General features: G+C 39.4%; 1 protein-coding gene and 1 long non-coding RNA gene across 13 annotated transcripts in view; one reads left to right on the top strand and one right to left on the bottom strand.

Moving 5' to 3' along the window:
• tdrd12 (tudor domain containing 12) overlaps positions 1–17,463 on the bottom strand; it is a 142,620-nt gene that overhangs the window by 119,723 nt on the left and 5,434 nt on the right. For 7 of the 12 annotated variants that reach the window (XM_069901764.1, XM_069901770.1, XM_069901771.1 and 4 more), the window contains exon 1: positions 11,684–11,794. In XM_069901764.1, coding sequence (XP_069757865.1) covers positions 11,684–11,776 — 93 coding nt within the window. In that variant the 5' untranslated portion in view covers positions 11,777–11,794. The other 5 variants (XM_069901765.1, XM_069901782.1, XM_069901767.1 and 2 more) reach the window with 4 other exon arrangements.
• LOC138744924 (uncharacterized) lies at positions 11,893–17,280 on the top strand. The gene is made up of 2 exons (XR_011345873.1): positions 11,893–12,084; positions 15,771–17,280. It is a non-coding gene; the product is annotated as an uncharacterized lncRNA (long non-coding RNA).

The following is a 17,463-nucleotide window of genomic DNA, read 5'->3' as shown; positions in this document are numbered from 1 at the left end:
TTTCCAAAACCTATTCAGATTTATTGAAATAATGTATAAATTTCCATCTGATCAAATGAGCCAAAATTAAATTCAATCTTCATAAGTATGAGGTATGGACAATATACACTATATTGTTAGGGTTACCTTTATAATGTGAATTTCAAACATCTTCTGTTTAGCAGTACAAATTCTCAAGTCCTTCAAGAAAAATCCTGTTTTGAGAACAAAAATCAATTACTTTCATTTTATTTAATTAAAATGTTAGGAAAACAACAAAGCTGGGCAAATGAAAGAGCACAAGCTCTTATAATAGTGAGTGATGAAACAAGCTGCACTGCAAGAGGCTCAAGTACTTTCTATCTCGAAATAAAATGCCCCAAAAACAAAAAAAAACACATGACTGGGTCATTCAATTTATGATCCAAAGAACAATTGGCTGGTGAGTAATTTTCTGAAATTCGATTTGAATCTGCTGAGTCTGGTCCAGAAATTTTCCCAACCACTTCTAATCTTTCCTTTGTCCAGTCAGAAGGCAGCCACTTGTTTAAAAGCTGAAATAAAGCATCAGAATTTATTGTCCTGACATGTATCACAAAATTTGTTGTTTTGCAGCAACATTACAGGTGTGAAAATTGCTATAAATTTCATTTTAAAAATAATTGGTTCAAGAAAAAAAAGGGAAGGTAGAATTTGTGGTTCATCATCAATTCAGAAATCTGATGGAGGAGGTGAAGAAGGTCTTTTTGTACAGTTGGGTGTTGGTCTTCAGATTCCTCCTTGACGGTAGCAGTGAGAAGAGGGCATGACCTGGGTGGTGAGGGTCCCCAATGATAAAAGCTGCTTTCCTGAGACAGCACCTCTTGTAGATGTCCTTGATGAGTGAAGGCTAATGCCCATGATGGCGCTGGACTAGTTCACGACTCTCTGTAGTCTCTTCCTGTCCGCTGACACCTCCATACCTGACAATGATCCAACCAGTCAGAATGTTCTCCATGGTACACCTGTAGAAATTTGTAAGCATCTTTGGTGATATACCAAATCTCCACAAACTCCTCACAAAATATAACCGTTGGCAAGCCCCAGGATAGATTGTTGGAGATGTTGACACCCAAGAATTTGAAGTTATTTACCCTTTCCACTAGTGACCCCTTGATTAGGACTGGTCTGTGTTCTCCTGGTTTCCCCTTCCTGAATTCCACAATCAGTTCCTTAGTTTTGCTCATATTGAGGGCAAAGTTGTTGCTGTGACATTACTCAACTAAATGATCTAACTCACTCCTGTACACTTCCTGTTGTGATTCTGCCAAAAACACTGTTGTCATCAGCAAATTTAGAGATGTCATTTGAATTGTGCCTAGCCATAGTCAAAGGTATAGAGAGAGTAGAGCATCTTTGAGCTGCGCATGTGTTGACTGGTAGTGAAGATGAGACTTTATTACCTATTTGCATTGACTGTGTGTGATAGTACAGATCTATCACCAGTGTATATAGTTACAGTATCTAGACTGTGCCTACAGCGATTGGCTGAGAGCTAAGCCACGCCTATTGTCTGGGCCTTAAAGGGTTGTGTCCCTAGCCAGGTCGGATCATTCCGGACTGGTCGGCCACCTGTGAAGAGCTCCTGTCTTTTGCTAATAAAAGCCTTGGTTTGGATCAACAAGTCTTTGATTCTTTCGACGAGCTCTACACTGTGGCCTTCCGATGAGGAAATCAAGGATCCAGTTGAAGAGGCTGGAGAGGCCCAGGTTTTGTTGACCAGTACAGACTGGCTGGTTTTGAAAGCTGAGGTGTAATTGATGAAAAACAGCCTGATATACATGTTGCTATTGTCTAAAAGGGAATCGGTACAAGGATGGACTGGTCTGCATGAAGATGGATCACGTAAATAAAATACGAAACTGTACTCAGTTACTTAAAACTTGAGTTCAGTCCTTCAAGCTAAATGTAAGAGTCATACAGTTAGCACTATTCAATTTTCATGTGGACAAATCCATGTCAGGTTCAGGCTATTAAATTATTTATTGTTTGTGTAAATGTTTGCCTGGCATTTGTTTGTGGCAATACAAAACAAATTATCAGAGGATATTATTCAGGAGAATTGAGTAGCATTATTTATTTAAGATGGAGCTATCATGTAGCATCTCATTCCACATTCTACTTCATGGATTGTACAGCACAGAAATGGATTCTTTCATTGCATCTCACTTATTCTGACTGTGATACCTATCCATTTGCCTTAATTAGGTCTGTATCAGCCCAAGATCTACCTCTGCCACATTCTTTGGTAGTTTGTTCCAAATAATCTCCTCCTCCTGTGAGAAAAAACTTGCTCCAAAAATACCCATTGAGTGTTTTCCCTTTTACTTCTGCCCCCTAATTCAAGCCTCCCCTCCACCCATCATACATTTATAACTACCACAGGGTCACCCTTCAAGCTGCGACATTCCAGTGAGAATAAATCCATCCCATTCAATCTCGCCTTACAATTACAATCCTCCATTGAAGGCCACATCTTGGTGAATTGTACACTGTAGAATGGAAGGTAAAGGGATAATGCAGGCAAATGGGATGTGTCGAGGGATAAAAAGGTCAGCAAGAACATTGTGAGTCAAAGGGCTCATTTTTAGGAAGTGTTTACAATGACAATCAAAAGTTCAGGGACTATTCAAAGGAAACTGATGGAGCACTTACACACCCTGAATAGATTAATGGTAAACCAGGACACCCCCCCCCCCACCCAAAAAAAATCTGCTAAATCATACCAACTTAAACTTGGTAGCAATTTAAAAACTTGGTCATGAGAAATGGTCAGGAATTGGAGATAAACATTCAGATTGGTTAGTGATGGGACATGACATAAAGCAATACAAGTTTGTTAGGACATTATGTTGCAAGTAAACTCTAAGGAAAACTGAAGACTCAGCAATAAATGATGAGTACATTTTGATGCAAACAAGATTCTGCTATATTCAGTGTGGCAAATTACATGCATCATCTGAAGTTTAGACAGGGACTAGATGAAGTGATTTCACTTGGACTGGCACAGATCTATGTACAGTGCACGGAGCAATGACAGGCTTTTAACAGAGGGAAAAATAGAGTTGATGTGGATAGGCTTTTTCCCACTGAGTAGAAGAAATTGAAACAAGAGGTCATAAGTTAAGAGGCAAAAGTTTAGAAGTAACATGAAGGGGGGGTGGGGGGGAGAAACTTCTTTACACCAAGAGTAGTGGCTGTGTGGAATAAGCTTCCTGGAGAAGTAGTCAATTTTGTCATTTAAAGAATATGGATGAGAGGAGAAAGGAGGGTTATGGGCAGGGAGCAGATAGGTTGGACTAGAAGAGAGTACTTAGTTGGGTGTGGACTAGAAGGGCCAAAGTGGCCTGTTTCCATACTGTAATTGTTATATGGTTATATGGTTAAAAGTCCATAGTAACATCCATCAGGATGCAAGGACAGCCTTAGATATGTATCTAATGCCTTATGCTTGGAAGATATGATGAAGGAGATGTTACATAAATTAAACTGTGTGGACTGCTTGTAAAGGTTTAGCACAGTGAAGGGAACCCTGCTCTTTTGTCCAAAATAGAAAATGAGCAGTGGCTATTGGCTTCTCTGGATTCAGTTAGCAGGATCTAAACTAGAGGATATACATTAATAGGTTAGAGGTAAAATATTTAAAAGGGACCCAAGAGGAAGAAGTAGAGACAAGGGCATTTGTAATGTTTAAAATAAATTTAGACATATTGTGGTGATACACCACTAGCCTACTGCAGGGGAAAACCTGTATACCTGCAGAAGAGCACTGGAGGACAAGGCAACACCTGGCCGGCTGTCAATAAACCGACCTGAATGGACCAAGCCCCACCCAGTCTGCTGCCAATCACCCTCTGGGATATAAGCTAGATCCGGCCCTTCGGAGCCAGTCTCAGAGCTTGTAACCGCATTCTCCCAGCCAGCTCTGTGTAAGTTTGTGTTGAATAAAGCCCGTAGACCAGACTTTATGTTTTGTGCGTTTGCTTCTGTTTGATAGCGCACCACACATATATAGATGGGAAAGGTTTAAAGAAATACGAGCTAAATGCAGGGAAGTGGGATCAACTTGGTTGACATGGACAAGTTGAGCTGAAGAGCTGGTTTTCCCGCTTAGGAACTTGTCAAAAAAAATTACTGCGCTTTAAATATCTGTCTTGGGTAAACTTATACCTGTCATTTTGTTCGTTTTAGATTGGTCACAGTGTTTGAACTACCGAAAGAAAATAGACACACACACCGAGAGCAGTTCAGATTATACAAATGTTTATGGGTGGTCCCAACAAAGACAGGGTATTGGCCAATATGCCAAACTCATCGTCTTTGGAAGTCCATCCTGGAATCAAGAACTGCTCAGGGCTCACCTCTTTCTTTCGGCGAAACATCTTGAGACCAATCCTGCTGACTACGCCAATTGTCTTAGGTAAACTTATACCTCTCAATTGGATGGCAGAGAAGAAACTGTCCCTGTGCTGCTGAGGGCTTATCTTTAGGCTCTACTTTTTCCCCCACAAATAGTAGAAGATGGCATGGCCTGGGCCATAGGGGTCCTTGAGAATGGAAGCTGCTTTAACATCTCTTGTGGGCATCCTCAATGGAATGGTGCCCAGGATGTGGCAAGCTGAGCCATGCCAGATAATGATGCAACCAGCCAGAATGCTCTCCATGGTATACCTGTAGAAAATTTCTAGAGTCTTTGGTGGTATACCGAATCTCCTCAAACTCCTAACAAGGTATAGCCGCTGTTAAGCCTTCTTTGTGATTGCTTTAACATGGAGGCTCCAGGACAGATCCCTGGGGATGCTGACACCCAGAAATTTGAAATTCTTGACCCTCTCCACTGCTGAGGAATGGTTCATGTTCTCCTGATTTCCTCCTGAAGTTCACAATCATCTCATTGGTTTTGCTAACAATGAGAGCAAGGTTGTTGTTAAGACACCACTCAACTAGCTGATCTATCTCCCTCCTGTATGGGTCCTCATTATTGTCTGTGATTCTGCTGACAACCATGGTGTCATTGGCAAATTTGTAGACAGCATATGAATTGTGCCTGGCCACACAGTCATGCATGCAGAGTGAAAAGAGCAGTGGGCTAAGCACACATCATTGAGGTGCACCTGGGTTGATCGACAATGAGGAGATGTTATTTCCAATTCATACTGACTGTGATCTTCTGATGCAGAGGTCAAGGACCAAGTTGCAGAGTGGGGTGCAAAGGCCCAGGATTTAGAGCTTGTTGACCAGCACTGAAGGAATAATAGTGTTGAAGGCTGAGGAACAGCAATCATATGTACAAGTTGCTGTTTTTGAGGTGATCTAGAGCTGCTGTGGAGTAATTGTGACAGTAGGCGAATTGCAGTGGATCCAGCCCTTTGCTTAGGTATGTGTTAATTCTGGCCATGACCGCCCTTTCAAAGCATTTCACCACAGAAGTAGTGAGTACTACTGGGTGATAGTTAATGAGGCAGCTCATTCTGCTCTTCTTGGGCACTGGGATGACTAATGCACCTTTGAAGCAGGTGGGAACCTCGACAGCAAGCAATGAGAAACTGGAAATATCCATGTATCCGCTGGCTTGTTGGCAGTCACACATTTTCTGTACTTTGCCAGGTACTCCATCAAGGTTTGAACCCTTGCACAAGTTCACCCTCTTGAATAGTTTTCTGACATCTGCATCAGAGACAGATATCAGAGTTCTTAGCCTTTGCAGGGATTCTGTTGAGTTCTCCTTCTCAGAGTAGGATTTCATCTAATCCGGTAATGAAGCATCACAGCCATATATGGATTTCCCCTTGCTTTGTAGGATGTAATAACCTGCAATCCCTGCCATAGTTGCAAGTATCTGTCTCAGCTTCATCTATAATTGTTTCTTTGTTTGCTGAGATAGCCTTCCACAGGTTGTACCTGTACATCTTGTAGAAATCTGGATCACTGGCCTTAAATGCTCTTGATCTCACCCTCAGCTGATTGCGAATCATTTGATTCATCCAAGACTTCTGGCTGCAGTATGCACTCTCTGGTGCTGATGGAGATTGTGGACATGTTCTTGCCAACCCACACTGACTGGGAGCTGCAGGTGAGGAAATCCAAGATCCAATTGAACAGTGAGGTACTGAGGCCCAGTTCTTGGGAGTTTGCCAATTTGTTGAGGGGATGATGTGTTGAATACTGAACAGTAGTCAATAAAGAGCATTCTTTTGTATGCATCCTGGCTGTTTAAGAGTTCCAGAGCTTTGTGGAGAGCCAGTGCAATGAGATCTGCTATAGACCTGCTGCTGCAGTAGGCAAGCAGGAGCAGATCCATGTCGCTGCTGAGACAGCAGCTGATATGCTTCAACATCAGCCTCTCAAAACACTTCATCAATGTGGATGAGAGTGATTTACATGCCCAGAGGACCCCAAAACATATCAGCAATAGATATTCACCAAGTCAAATGGTTACTTAAACAAAAGTTGCTATTAATTATCTTTAAACATGAAAAAAGAATCACACTTTAACTTATCACTATTGACTTAATTAACCTAATTTAAACCCCCTTCTAATTCTAAGGGCATGTGTATGTAATGTGTGTGTAAGTTCAGAGAAGTTCTTTGATTCACAGCCCAATCTCACTTCTCATTCCTCCAAGTTCACTGGTTGCAAGCAATTCTTATACTATGCATAGAATTTAACATTTATAAAGTTCTCCAGGCTTTGGTGCTTGAAAGGTAAATGGTTACTGCTCAGGAAGGTTCTTGTCGGTTTTCAGAGAGATTTGATGTACACTGACACCCACAACTGATTCAATTTTTTATAAATCAACCACTTCAGTGTCTCACCGAAGAAACTTGCCCCATCAGAGTTCTCCAGATGATAACGTCTTTCTTTCAGGTCACCCAGAGTTCCTTTGTGTTTCTCTTATTCCAAGTGAAACATTAGGCAGCCAGTCCTCTCCTCTTGCATGTCCCACAAGGGCTTTGACCAGGCTGAAATAAACACTCACAACCCATCTTCCAAATGGGGTTTTCCAAAGGTTTGCCAGCTTGTCCTGTTCCAGTCCCAGTTGCTGCTGCTGACTGTAAAACTGTAGAACTGATTTCTCTCTCTCTTATATATATATATACACAGACACACACACAAACATAGAGAAAACCTGTTTTACTCTCTCTCTGCTTGAAAAACCATCTGACCTTCCTAGAACAGCAAGTTCCACTCCAGACAGAATGCGGCTCCGATAAGCTCTTTCATCTGTTGCCTTTTTGTAAACAACAACAATCCATTAGTGAAGTCTCTTGGGCACTCTCCAAAGCTTTTGCAAAGGCTCTGAGGCCCCAAGGTGTCTAGCACTAGCAGAGCTCCAGTATTTTAAATAAGATCGGTTTTGAAGTGTTTGTATGTGACCTACACTAAAAAATCTACCCAATTTATCTCCCAAAAACATATCTATTATTCTATCACACTTTCCCCTTCAAAGGAATTTTAACTCTTGAGTTATAACTGAACTGTCTTTAAAAAATCACTAAAAAGATAACAATGCACAATATATAACAATATATAAAGTAACCCAAAGATGAGTATATATTTCTATACATGATCAATTTTAACATCTTGACAATTTGCTATCACATTATTTGTGCCTCTGATATAATTAATCTCCATATTATATTCTTGTAATATTAAACTCCAGTTTAATAATCTTCTGTTTTTATTCTTAATTTTATTAATAAAAACAGAAGATTATAGTCACTAAATATCACAATTGGTTCATGAGAGACACCAAGATATACATCAAAATTCTGCAGAGCAAATATTACAGATAATTTATTTCTCAATAGTGGAATAGTTCCTTTGATGAACATTTACTTTTTTTGAAATGTAGGCAACTGGATGGTCTATTTCATTGTGTTGTTGTAATAAAACTGTACCTGCTGCTCCCTCACTGGCATCCACTGCTAAAAAAAATGGTCTGTCAAAATCTGGGAATTTTAAAAACAGGGCAATGGCATAGCATCTCCTTTAAATTTTCCAAAGCTGTCTGACAAACTTTGGTCCACACCAATTTCTCCCCTTTCTTCAAAAGGTTAGTTACAGGAAAAGCAACCTCAGCAAAATTTCCTATAATATCCTGCCATTCCTAAAAACCTACTCTCTGCTTTCTTGCCATTGGGAATAGGAAACTCAGAAATTGCATTCACCTTAGCTTGAATAGGTGCAACTTTGCCATGACCAACTACATGACCTAAGTATGTTACAGTGGCATTTGCAAATTGACTTTTCGCTAAATTAATGGTTATGTTTGCTTTGGATAATCTTGCCAACAATTTGTCAAATTACCTTAGATGTTCTTCCCATGTCTCACTTTTTGTGACCAAGTCATCAATATAAGCATCTATATGTGTTAACCCTTGGATTACCAAATTAATCATCCTTTGGAATGTTGCAGGGGCATTTTTCATGCCCAAAGGTAACACAATATACTCGTATAAACCGGATGGAGTGAAATATTCTTTCCTCTCTCAGTTAGAGGAATGCACCAGTAACCTTTCAACAAATTCAACTTAGTAAGAAATTTAGCTTTGCTAATTTTATCAATATAGTCATCTATTCTCAGAATAGGATAAGCATCTATTTTAGTTCCTGAATTAACCTCCCTGTAATCTGTACAATTCCATCTTGTTTCAGTACCAGAATACAAAGAGAACTCCAATCTGAGTTTGAAGGTCTAATAATATAATTTCTCAACATATATTCCATCTCTTAATCCATGATTTTACTCTTCTGAATGTTTATTCTATATGGGTGTTGTTTGATGTGACTTGCGTCTCCCACATCTATATCTTGATAAATCACTGCTGTCCTTTTTGGCACATCAGGAAACAAACTTGTATATTTCAAAATTAATTATTTCAACTTCATCTGTTCTTGTGACTTAAGATGGCCTAACTGTTCCAAAATTGCTGTGTTAGACAGGCACACAGGAACCATGTTCATTTAAGGTTACCCTCAAGATTCTGCTTCCATAATCTTATGATCCATAACTTCCTCAACCCTGTCAACAACTAACACAGATACAGATTGTTCTCCACTACCCTTATCCTCATAATAAGGTTTAAAGATATTTAAATACAAATCCGAGTTTTAATCATTCGATCTAGAGTGTTAACAACATTCAGTTTTGATTTAACTACATACGGTCCAGAAAATTCTCTCTCAAAGGATTGTCATGTGTTGGAAACAAAAATCAAAACTTAACTTCCTGTCTTACCCTGAGCCATTTCTACATTCTCTTGAGCCAAAATTTATATTTTTTGTAACCTATCTTTAAATTTAGAAACATAATTCAGCAAGTTCAACTGCACATCCTCATTAACTGTTCTTTTATCAACATTAAAGGTCCTATAACCTGATGTCCAAACACAATTTCAAAAGGGCTGAAACCTAATGAATCCTGCACAGCCTCCCTTGCTCCAAATAACAATAAATGAATACCTTCGTCCTAATCTTTTCCATTCTCCAGACAATAAATCTTTCCAAAGCTCTCTGAGTTTCAGGATGGTACACAGATAAAATTATCTGTTTTATTCCCAACTTCTAAATCAACCGTTGAAACAATCCAGACATAAAATTAGATCCTTGATCACTCTTGATTTTCTTCAGTAATCCAAAAACTGAAAAATCTTTCCAGAGCCTTTACTACTGTTTTGGCTTTAACATTCCTTAATGGTATAGCCTCAGGAAATCTCAACACTGTACACATAATTGTTAATAACTACTGATTTCCAGACTTAGTTTTAGCCAGGGGACCTACACAATCCACAGTAACCCTAGTGAAAGGTTCCCCAACAACAGGAATAGGTTGCAATGGAGCTACTGGAGGACCCTGGTTAGGTTTCCCCACAACTTAACAAAAGTGACATGACCAGCACCAATTTACAAAATTTTTCCTCAAACCAGGCCAGAAAAATTGTCTCAAAATCTTATTCATGGTTTTCTTTACAACAGGATGACCACCCAAAGGTGTACTGTGGGCGAGATTTAATATTTCATTCCACTAATTTCAAGGAACGACCACCTGATGAATAATCCCACACTCTTCATTAGCAGGATATCAAGAGATCTCCATTTCCTCATCAACAATTCACCCTTCAAGTGATATCCACAAGCCATTTCTTTAATCCCTGTTCACTTACTGCTTTGTCCCTTAAGTCAATATGATCTGTATCTTTTAATCTGTTGCTGAATTAACTCTTTCATTGACAAAGAGAAATCCTTACTCTCACAATTACCCTGCTCTTTCAAAACTATTTCAGCACTGGGCAAGACTATCAACTGGATCTTCCTCAGCTCTCATCATTTTCTTAGACAAAGACTTTGTTACAGCATATGCAGGATATATCTCACAAAACTAAAAGAAGGTATGGGGTGGCTATAGCAAGCAGGGTGAAAATAAATCCAAAGGGTTTCTACAAATATGTAAATAGCAAAAGGAAGGCGAGAGATAAAATTGGTCAATCGAGAATCAGAAAGGACAAATGTGTGTGGAGCCAAAAGAGATGGGGGAGGTCTTGAACAATTTCTTTTCCTCAGTATTTACTGAGGAGAAGGATATTCAACTGTGCAGGGTAAAGGAAGCAAAGAGGGTATATATGGAGACTATAGTGTTTAAAGAGGTAGTACACTTTTGAAACATATAAAGGTGGATAAGTCTCCAGGTCCTGACAGGATTTTCCCCAGGACCTTGAGAGAAGCTAATGAGGAAATAGCGGAGGCTCTGGCAGTGATTTTTCAAATGTCATCAGAGACGGGTACAGTGCCGGAGGATTGGCGTGTTGTGCATGTGGTTCCTTTGTTTAAAAAGGGGAGAGGATTGGAGGTCAGTGGGACTTGGAGGGTGGGGTTTTTTCTGGCATGGACTAGTAGGGCCAAACTGGCCTGTTCTGTGCTGTATATGGTTATAGATGCCAGGTCTCCTGAAACTTTCCTGCCCACTTTAATGGAAATAATGCAATGGTGTGACGATTTTTAAACTTTTAAGATCAGTTGCCATCACTTATCACTGATGCCATCATTGTACAGTCCTTGCAGCATCAGTTCAGAACCACTGACCAGAGTGCAGAAACGTTAACTGAGGCCTGAAGAATATCACAGGTCATCAGAGAAGCAGAACAGTCTGATTCATTCAAGACAAGGTTTGCATCATCACCTTCAAAAATCCACATTTTTCCGTGTGCGGAGATGAAACTGTACTTTTCTGTTTCTTGGCTTACACTTTTACACACCTACTTAAAATTCAGACAACCGTGGTTTTCCAGTTGCTCTAATTTTACTGCACCATTCAAAACACAAAATTGGAGGAGGGCAGAACAAAAGGAATGGAAGATTTTTTTTTACAAGTGCACACCTCGTTTGGGCTCTTAAACTTCGTACTTAAAACTCTTGGGAGTTTTAAGTCATCTTGGAGTCTTCACTTGATGGAAAGGGTGATGGGATTCTTCGCAAACTGCGTCATTCCACAAGTGCCCCGGACTGGACCAGCGGGAGGTCACGTGGAGTCATGGCTGCGGCCCCTCCGCCGCGGCGAGGGCCTGTCATGCCTCCCAAGGGCCGACGGCGGCTCCTCAACCCGCAAGAGGTATTAAATAAAAATTGTTTAACAAACCGCCGCCACTTTGGAGTGCGAATTATAACCTGCTTTCGTCGCGGCCACGGTAGACGCCCAGCCCTCGCGCCGCCGTTTCTTCTTCTTCTTCGTCCGGCGATGCCCCCACCTCCCGGCTTCATCGCCGACCAGGTCGGCGCGCATGCGTCATTTCATCGACGCGCATGCGTCATTTCATCGACGCGCATGCGTCATTTCATCGACGCGCATGCGTCATTTCATCGACGCGCATGCGTCATTTCATCGGCACGCCTCGACCAAGCGCGCCCTTTCCTCGATGGCCGGTGACGTTCCGTCATTTGCGGTCAAGCCGTCGCCCCCCCCCCCCCCACACACACCCCCACACACCCCACCCCCAGACCAATGTCCCTTCAGCACGTCCACAGCTCGTATTTGTGATAAGATCGTCTCCAGGCAGAAGTTGGCGTTGGTAAGTTTGTCATTCCCATTAGACTGATAAGACATCCCCCCCCCCCCCCCCCCCCTTGGATTCAGACAACTAATTTCCCTTGGATGTGTGGGGAAAGAAGCTTCAAATCTCTTCCCCCCCCCCCCCCCCCGCCCCCCCAGTATTAAAGCTACGTTATGGACTTTCCGGCCTTGTGCTAGGTCAATATATCCTTGTTCCCACTATTTCAACCTCTTCCTAATTTGATTCACCGCCACCTGATGTCCCCTCTTGTTGCAGAGATTCAACCACTCGTTAAAAAATGTTCTTAACAGCAAAATCGTTTTGACCACTTCAGTGGGAATCTACGGTTTCTTTATTGGGGAGCACTCTTTGTCAATAACAGCATTAAAGGAATCTCAAGGTTACGACTATAACTAGACATGGTCATTGATTAACAGGCAAGACAGTTTGCAGGTAAAATTTTCATGGAACCAAATGTTAAGAAAATGCCATTTTCTTGGTCCATCTGATTGTAAATCAAAAGAAAATCAGCATTTCTATTGTGACAGAGGATATAAATATGTTTTGGGGAGATAAATTGGGAAAGGGCTGTTCGAGCAGGTCACATACAAACACTTTAAAACAGATCTTATTTGAAATACTGGAGCTCTGCTAGATGCTAGACATCTTGGCTTCTTTCAGCTTTTGCAAGAGATTTGAAGAGTGCTCAGAATAACTCACTAATGGATTGTTGTTTACCAAAGGCGACAGATGAAAGAGAATGCTGGAGCCCCTCTTGTCTAAAGGAGAACTTGCTGTTGTAAGAGGGTCATGTGGTTTTGCAAGCAGAGTCTGTCTCAGAGAGAGGCACGCAGAGATCACTTCCACTTCAGTGTTACAGCCAGCAGAAGCAGCTGGGACTGGAACAGGACAAACTGGCAAGCTTGTCCACAGCCTGTTTGGATGACGGCCTGGTCAAAATCCTTGTGGTTCATACAAGAGGAGAGGACTAGCTGTCTAATGTTTCACTTGGAATAAGTGAAACAAAAAGGAACTCTGTGGTGACCTGAAAGAAAGAGGTTATCATCTGGAGAACCCTGACGGGGCAAGTTTCGTCAGCAAGAAACTGGGGTGACTGATGGAAAGTACATCAGTTGTGGATGTCCTGGAACAATAAATCTCTCTCTGAAAATGGACAAGAACCTTCCTGAGAGGTAACCATTTACCTTTCAAGCACCAAAGCCTGGTGAACTTTATAAATGTTAAATTCTGCACAGTATAAGATTTGCCAGCAACCAGTGAAGGAGGAATGAGGTGAGATTGGACTGTGAACCAAAGAACTTTTCTGAACTTACACACACATTACACACCCGTGCACTTAGAATTAGAAGGGGGTTGAATTAGGTTAAGTAAGTCAATAGAGATAAGTTAAAGTGTAATTCTGTTTTCATGTTTAAAGATAATTAAAAGCAACTTTCATTTAAGTAACCATTTGTCTTGGTGAATATCTATTGCTGCTGTGTTTATGGGTCCTCTGGGCTTGTAACATTGTGTCAGGCATTTAGTCCTCAGTAAATTTAAAATAGAAGTCATTGTTATTGGTCTTTAGAATTGTGTATTTAGAATTAGAGCTTTTGTTTATCTATCTTACATAAGGTGACCATATTATTAATGACCACAGCAGAACATTGTTGGAACCAAAAGTAATATACTAACAGAATTAAATTCCACTTGGCTCAATTGGTAATGTGTGGACTTGAGTTATTTTGCTGACTATGGATTATTTTAGACAATCAGAATATTTTAAATTGAAGATTTAACAATAAATAAGATCTATAACTGCTTTGGAGAGATATTACTAGGCACAGGAAATATTGTTGGGAAACATTCGTTTCACACAGTAGTGTAGAAATACTCATTTCAGACAGTGTATTAAAATGGAAGATAATGGAATAATTGGTTAAAAACTGGTGTAGCTTGTTTTAAATGTAGAGAACTATGAATTTTCCTTTGTCAATGTAATTATGCATGAGCTATACAGAGGATAAGCATCATTATGCTTGGCACAAACGGTGGACTGAAGGTATATTTCAGTGCTTTATGAGAGTATTAACTAAACTGGAAACAAAGTACTTTCATTCCAAGGGACTGCTTAGAAGAAAAGAAGTTAGTCATCGCATAATTCTGTTGGTAGGGAGTTCCAGGATTTGGATAGCATTTCCCAAATTAGCATGGTATGCAACTTGGGAAAAAACAAAATGGGTCAATGGTTTTTCCAAGTTCTTGTCCTTGAGCTTTTGGAGATGCCTTTGGATAAGTAACTGGAATGTGTTTTATAAAAAACCTGGATTGTGTCCTGCTGCTCGAGTTTTATTGGAGCTACACTCATTCAGGCATTTCCCATCTAACAGCAGATTGTGTAATGTAAATTCATACTTGCAAAATTCACAAGTCATTATTGAAACGTTTGAGATATGGAATAAAAATTCACTCTTGCAAAATTTATGTGAGAAAATAAAAACTAAATAAAGACAAAGTGTGAAAAAAAACAAAGACTATATGCAGTGAAGAATAGAGCCACAGGAAGAACAATCTTTAAATGCACCAAATGTAACAGGGCCTGTCATTCCTGTGTGGCTGTGCTGTTCCAGGTAATGTTCCTTTCCCAAAGATTGAGAGCACCGTATGCACAAAAATCCATCATCTCTTGATCTTGGAGTATAGAAGTGAGGCATGTTGAAGTATAACCATGAATCCAGTAATGTATGTTAATGCAATTTGATTAAAGTAAATTCCGAAATGACGAGTTAACTTGTGTGTTTGAAATTTACTGATGGGATTGTATTAAATGTTAATCTTTGATAAAGATTTGCAGCCATCTTGCAGTCTTTGTAAGTGGACTGGTAAATTGCACGACTACAACGTTTTGCACAAAATGATCAGCACCATTTTCAATTAACCACTAACTTTAATGCAGTTACAAGTGCAATGAATGGTCATCTACAATAGTACATTATATAAATATGTTAAATTTGTTCAAGGGTGAAATTTAATAAGATGCTTAAACTCCCATATGAATATAGTTTGACTGATTAATTACCTTTTTTTCTTTGGCTGAAAAACGTTTTCCACCGATGTTATGTCTACTGCTTGACTGGTATGCTGGAGAAATTCCTAAAGCAACATCTATCTTTCCAAAACTTGATTTTGAAATCAATTTCAGAGTGATATCTTGACTTATATATTTCAGAAGTATTTATATCTAGCACAAAAGGCCATTAACTGTAATGAGAAATTCATGATACTTGCACAGAAAAGGCTATTGAAGTTGTACATATTTACACTGCACTGGTGAAAAGAGTGTAAATAAAATGCAAACATTTGGACATAATTAAAAATGTTACAAACCACATGGAATGTGAGACAACATAATTTCACATGACATTCAGAAACGGGGAATGCTAATTAGGTTATTGTTATACTAAACAAAAGACATTTATTTACGAAATAGATTAGCTTTAATGTTTTGAGTGGTAACTTAGAAATAAAGAGGAGATAATAAATGACTGTAAAGTGCCTTGAATTAGGATCTGTGAACAGAGGTGTATAATTAGTATCATTAAGAATTTCTACCTGTGGAATAGAGGTCAATTTTAGGTTTAAGTTTTGTTTCTTTCTGCCTTGAGATTTTGATCTTAACTTATTTTAATTGTTTTCTTTGGCAGTGATTGGGCAGAGTGAAATTGAAGAGTATTTGCTCTTGTCGGAGAATCTATGAAAAATGAGTCGTTTTTAAAATAAGCGGCCATCCATTAAAGACAGAAGAAAAAAATGTTTTCCCTTCGATTCATGAGGCTGTGGAATTCTCTTCCTCAAGGTGCAGCTAGAAGCAGAGTATTTGAATATTTTAAGATAAAGCTACATAAATTGTTGACAACAAGGGATGAATGTCTGTTTAATAAATAGGAATGTGCAGATGAGATTTCACCTGTGAATTTATTAAATGGTAAGGCATGCTTGAGTGGTCAATTTATGTTCCTAATTTACATGCAATACACAATTGGGCTGGAGGAACTCAAAAGGTCATGTAAAATCCATGGGAGATAAAGGTTAACCAATGATTCAGGCATGTGCCAATTGTCAGGAAATGAAACATTGATAAATTTGTGATTAGGGATCCAGGCCCGAAAGGTTGGTTTCTCCAGCACATTTGTGCATTACCTTCCAGCATCTACAGATGTTCTTGTTTAACTCCTAAATCATGTGTTCTTTTTCCAACTCTATCTTCATCCACATTATGTACCGCATGGTTTGCTGCTGTTACAGCACCAGTGATTGGGACTGGGCTTCAAAACCCGAGCTGTCTGTAAGGAGTTTGTATATTTTCCGTAAGTCTGCAAGGGTTTCCTCCCACTATTCAAAAACGTACCAGGGGTTATGGGTCAAATATGCGTAATTGGGCGGCACAGGATCGTGGGCCGAAAGGGCCTGTTACCATGCTGTATGTCTAAATTTTAAAGTAAAAAAAAAAATTGTAGATAATATTTTGTCTTTACTTCTTTGTAATAATGGCTAGTATCTTTACCTTTTAGCCAATATAAAAAGTGCTGTCTATGACAAATATTTTGAACAAATCAAATCTTGATTATAATCTGGTTCTCATGAATTTGATTTATTTACATTTAATGGATTCATAGAGGAACTAATAATTAAATGACATCAATGGATTGGTAAATTCAAAGGAAAACATGGCCTACTCAAGTACAGAGGAAGTAGTCTTAATTACTGTCTTGAAAACAATAAATATTTACAAAAGTGATACTGAGAGAAAAGAAGAATCTGCCACTTGTTATCCAGCTTAGAGAGTGGAGGAGGGGATGTCTAAGATTTGTTGAAAGGCTGATACAGCATGATGGGGGGGGGGGGAAATGAAGCAAATAACATGATCTGGTGAGTAAATGGGTGCAGTTAGTAAGCCCTTTCAAACTGCCATGTAAAATGGGGTTAACCAGGCAATTTGCCCCAGTTATGCATCAGTTAGAAAGGGTGTAAAGGTTAAAACCTTGTTAATTTTGTGCCTGTCTCTTTAAGAGAACTATTGTTTGTAGTGTTACCATAATGACTATGATGTAATTTGTTGTAATATCCACCAGGCTAAGTGTTTGCTTTTCATTCTACAAGATGTGAAGGAAGTGTGAGCACGATAAATTTTTCTTTGAATTTTTGTATCTCTAAGTATTTGTATCTTTAAATACCTTTTGTATCTCTTTATATCTTTATATAGTAAATATTTTGTTATTCACCATGAGGAAAGACTTATTGCAAAGCTATACAAAATGTTTATCTGTTCTATCATCGAATTAAAACTACATAAAGTAATAGCCACAGAGTTTGATTTGTTGGATTAAAGAGATAGAA

This window comes from Narcine bancroftii, chromosome 10 (assembly GCF_036971445.1).
Source record: "Narcine bancroftii isolate sNarBan1 chromosome 10, sNarBan1.hap1, whole genome shotgun sequence".
In the NCBI taxonomy this organism is placed as follows: domain Eukaryota; kingdom Metazoa; phylum Chordata; class Chondrichthyes; order Torpediniformes; family Narcinidae; genus Narcine; species Narcine bancroftii.
Note: the sequence above shows the minus strand (reverse complement) of the source record. Positions and strands in the feature narration are given on the sequence as shown.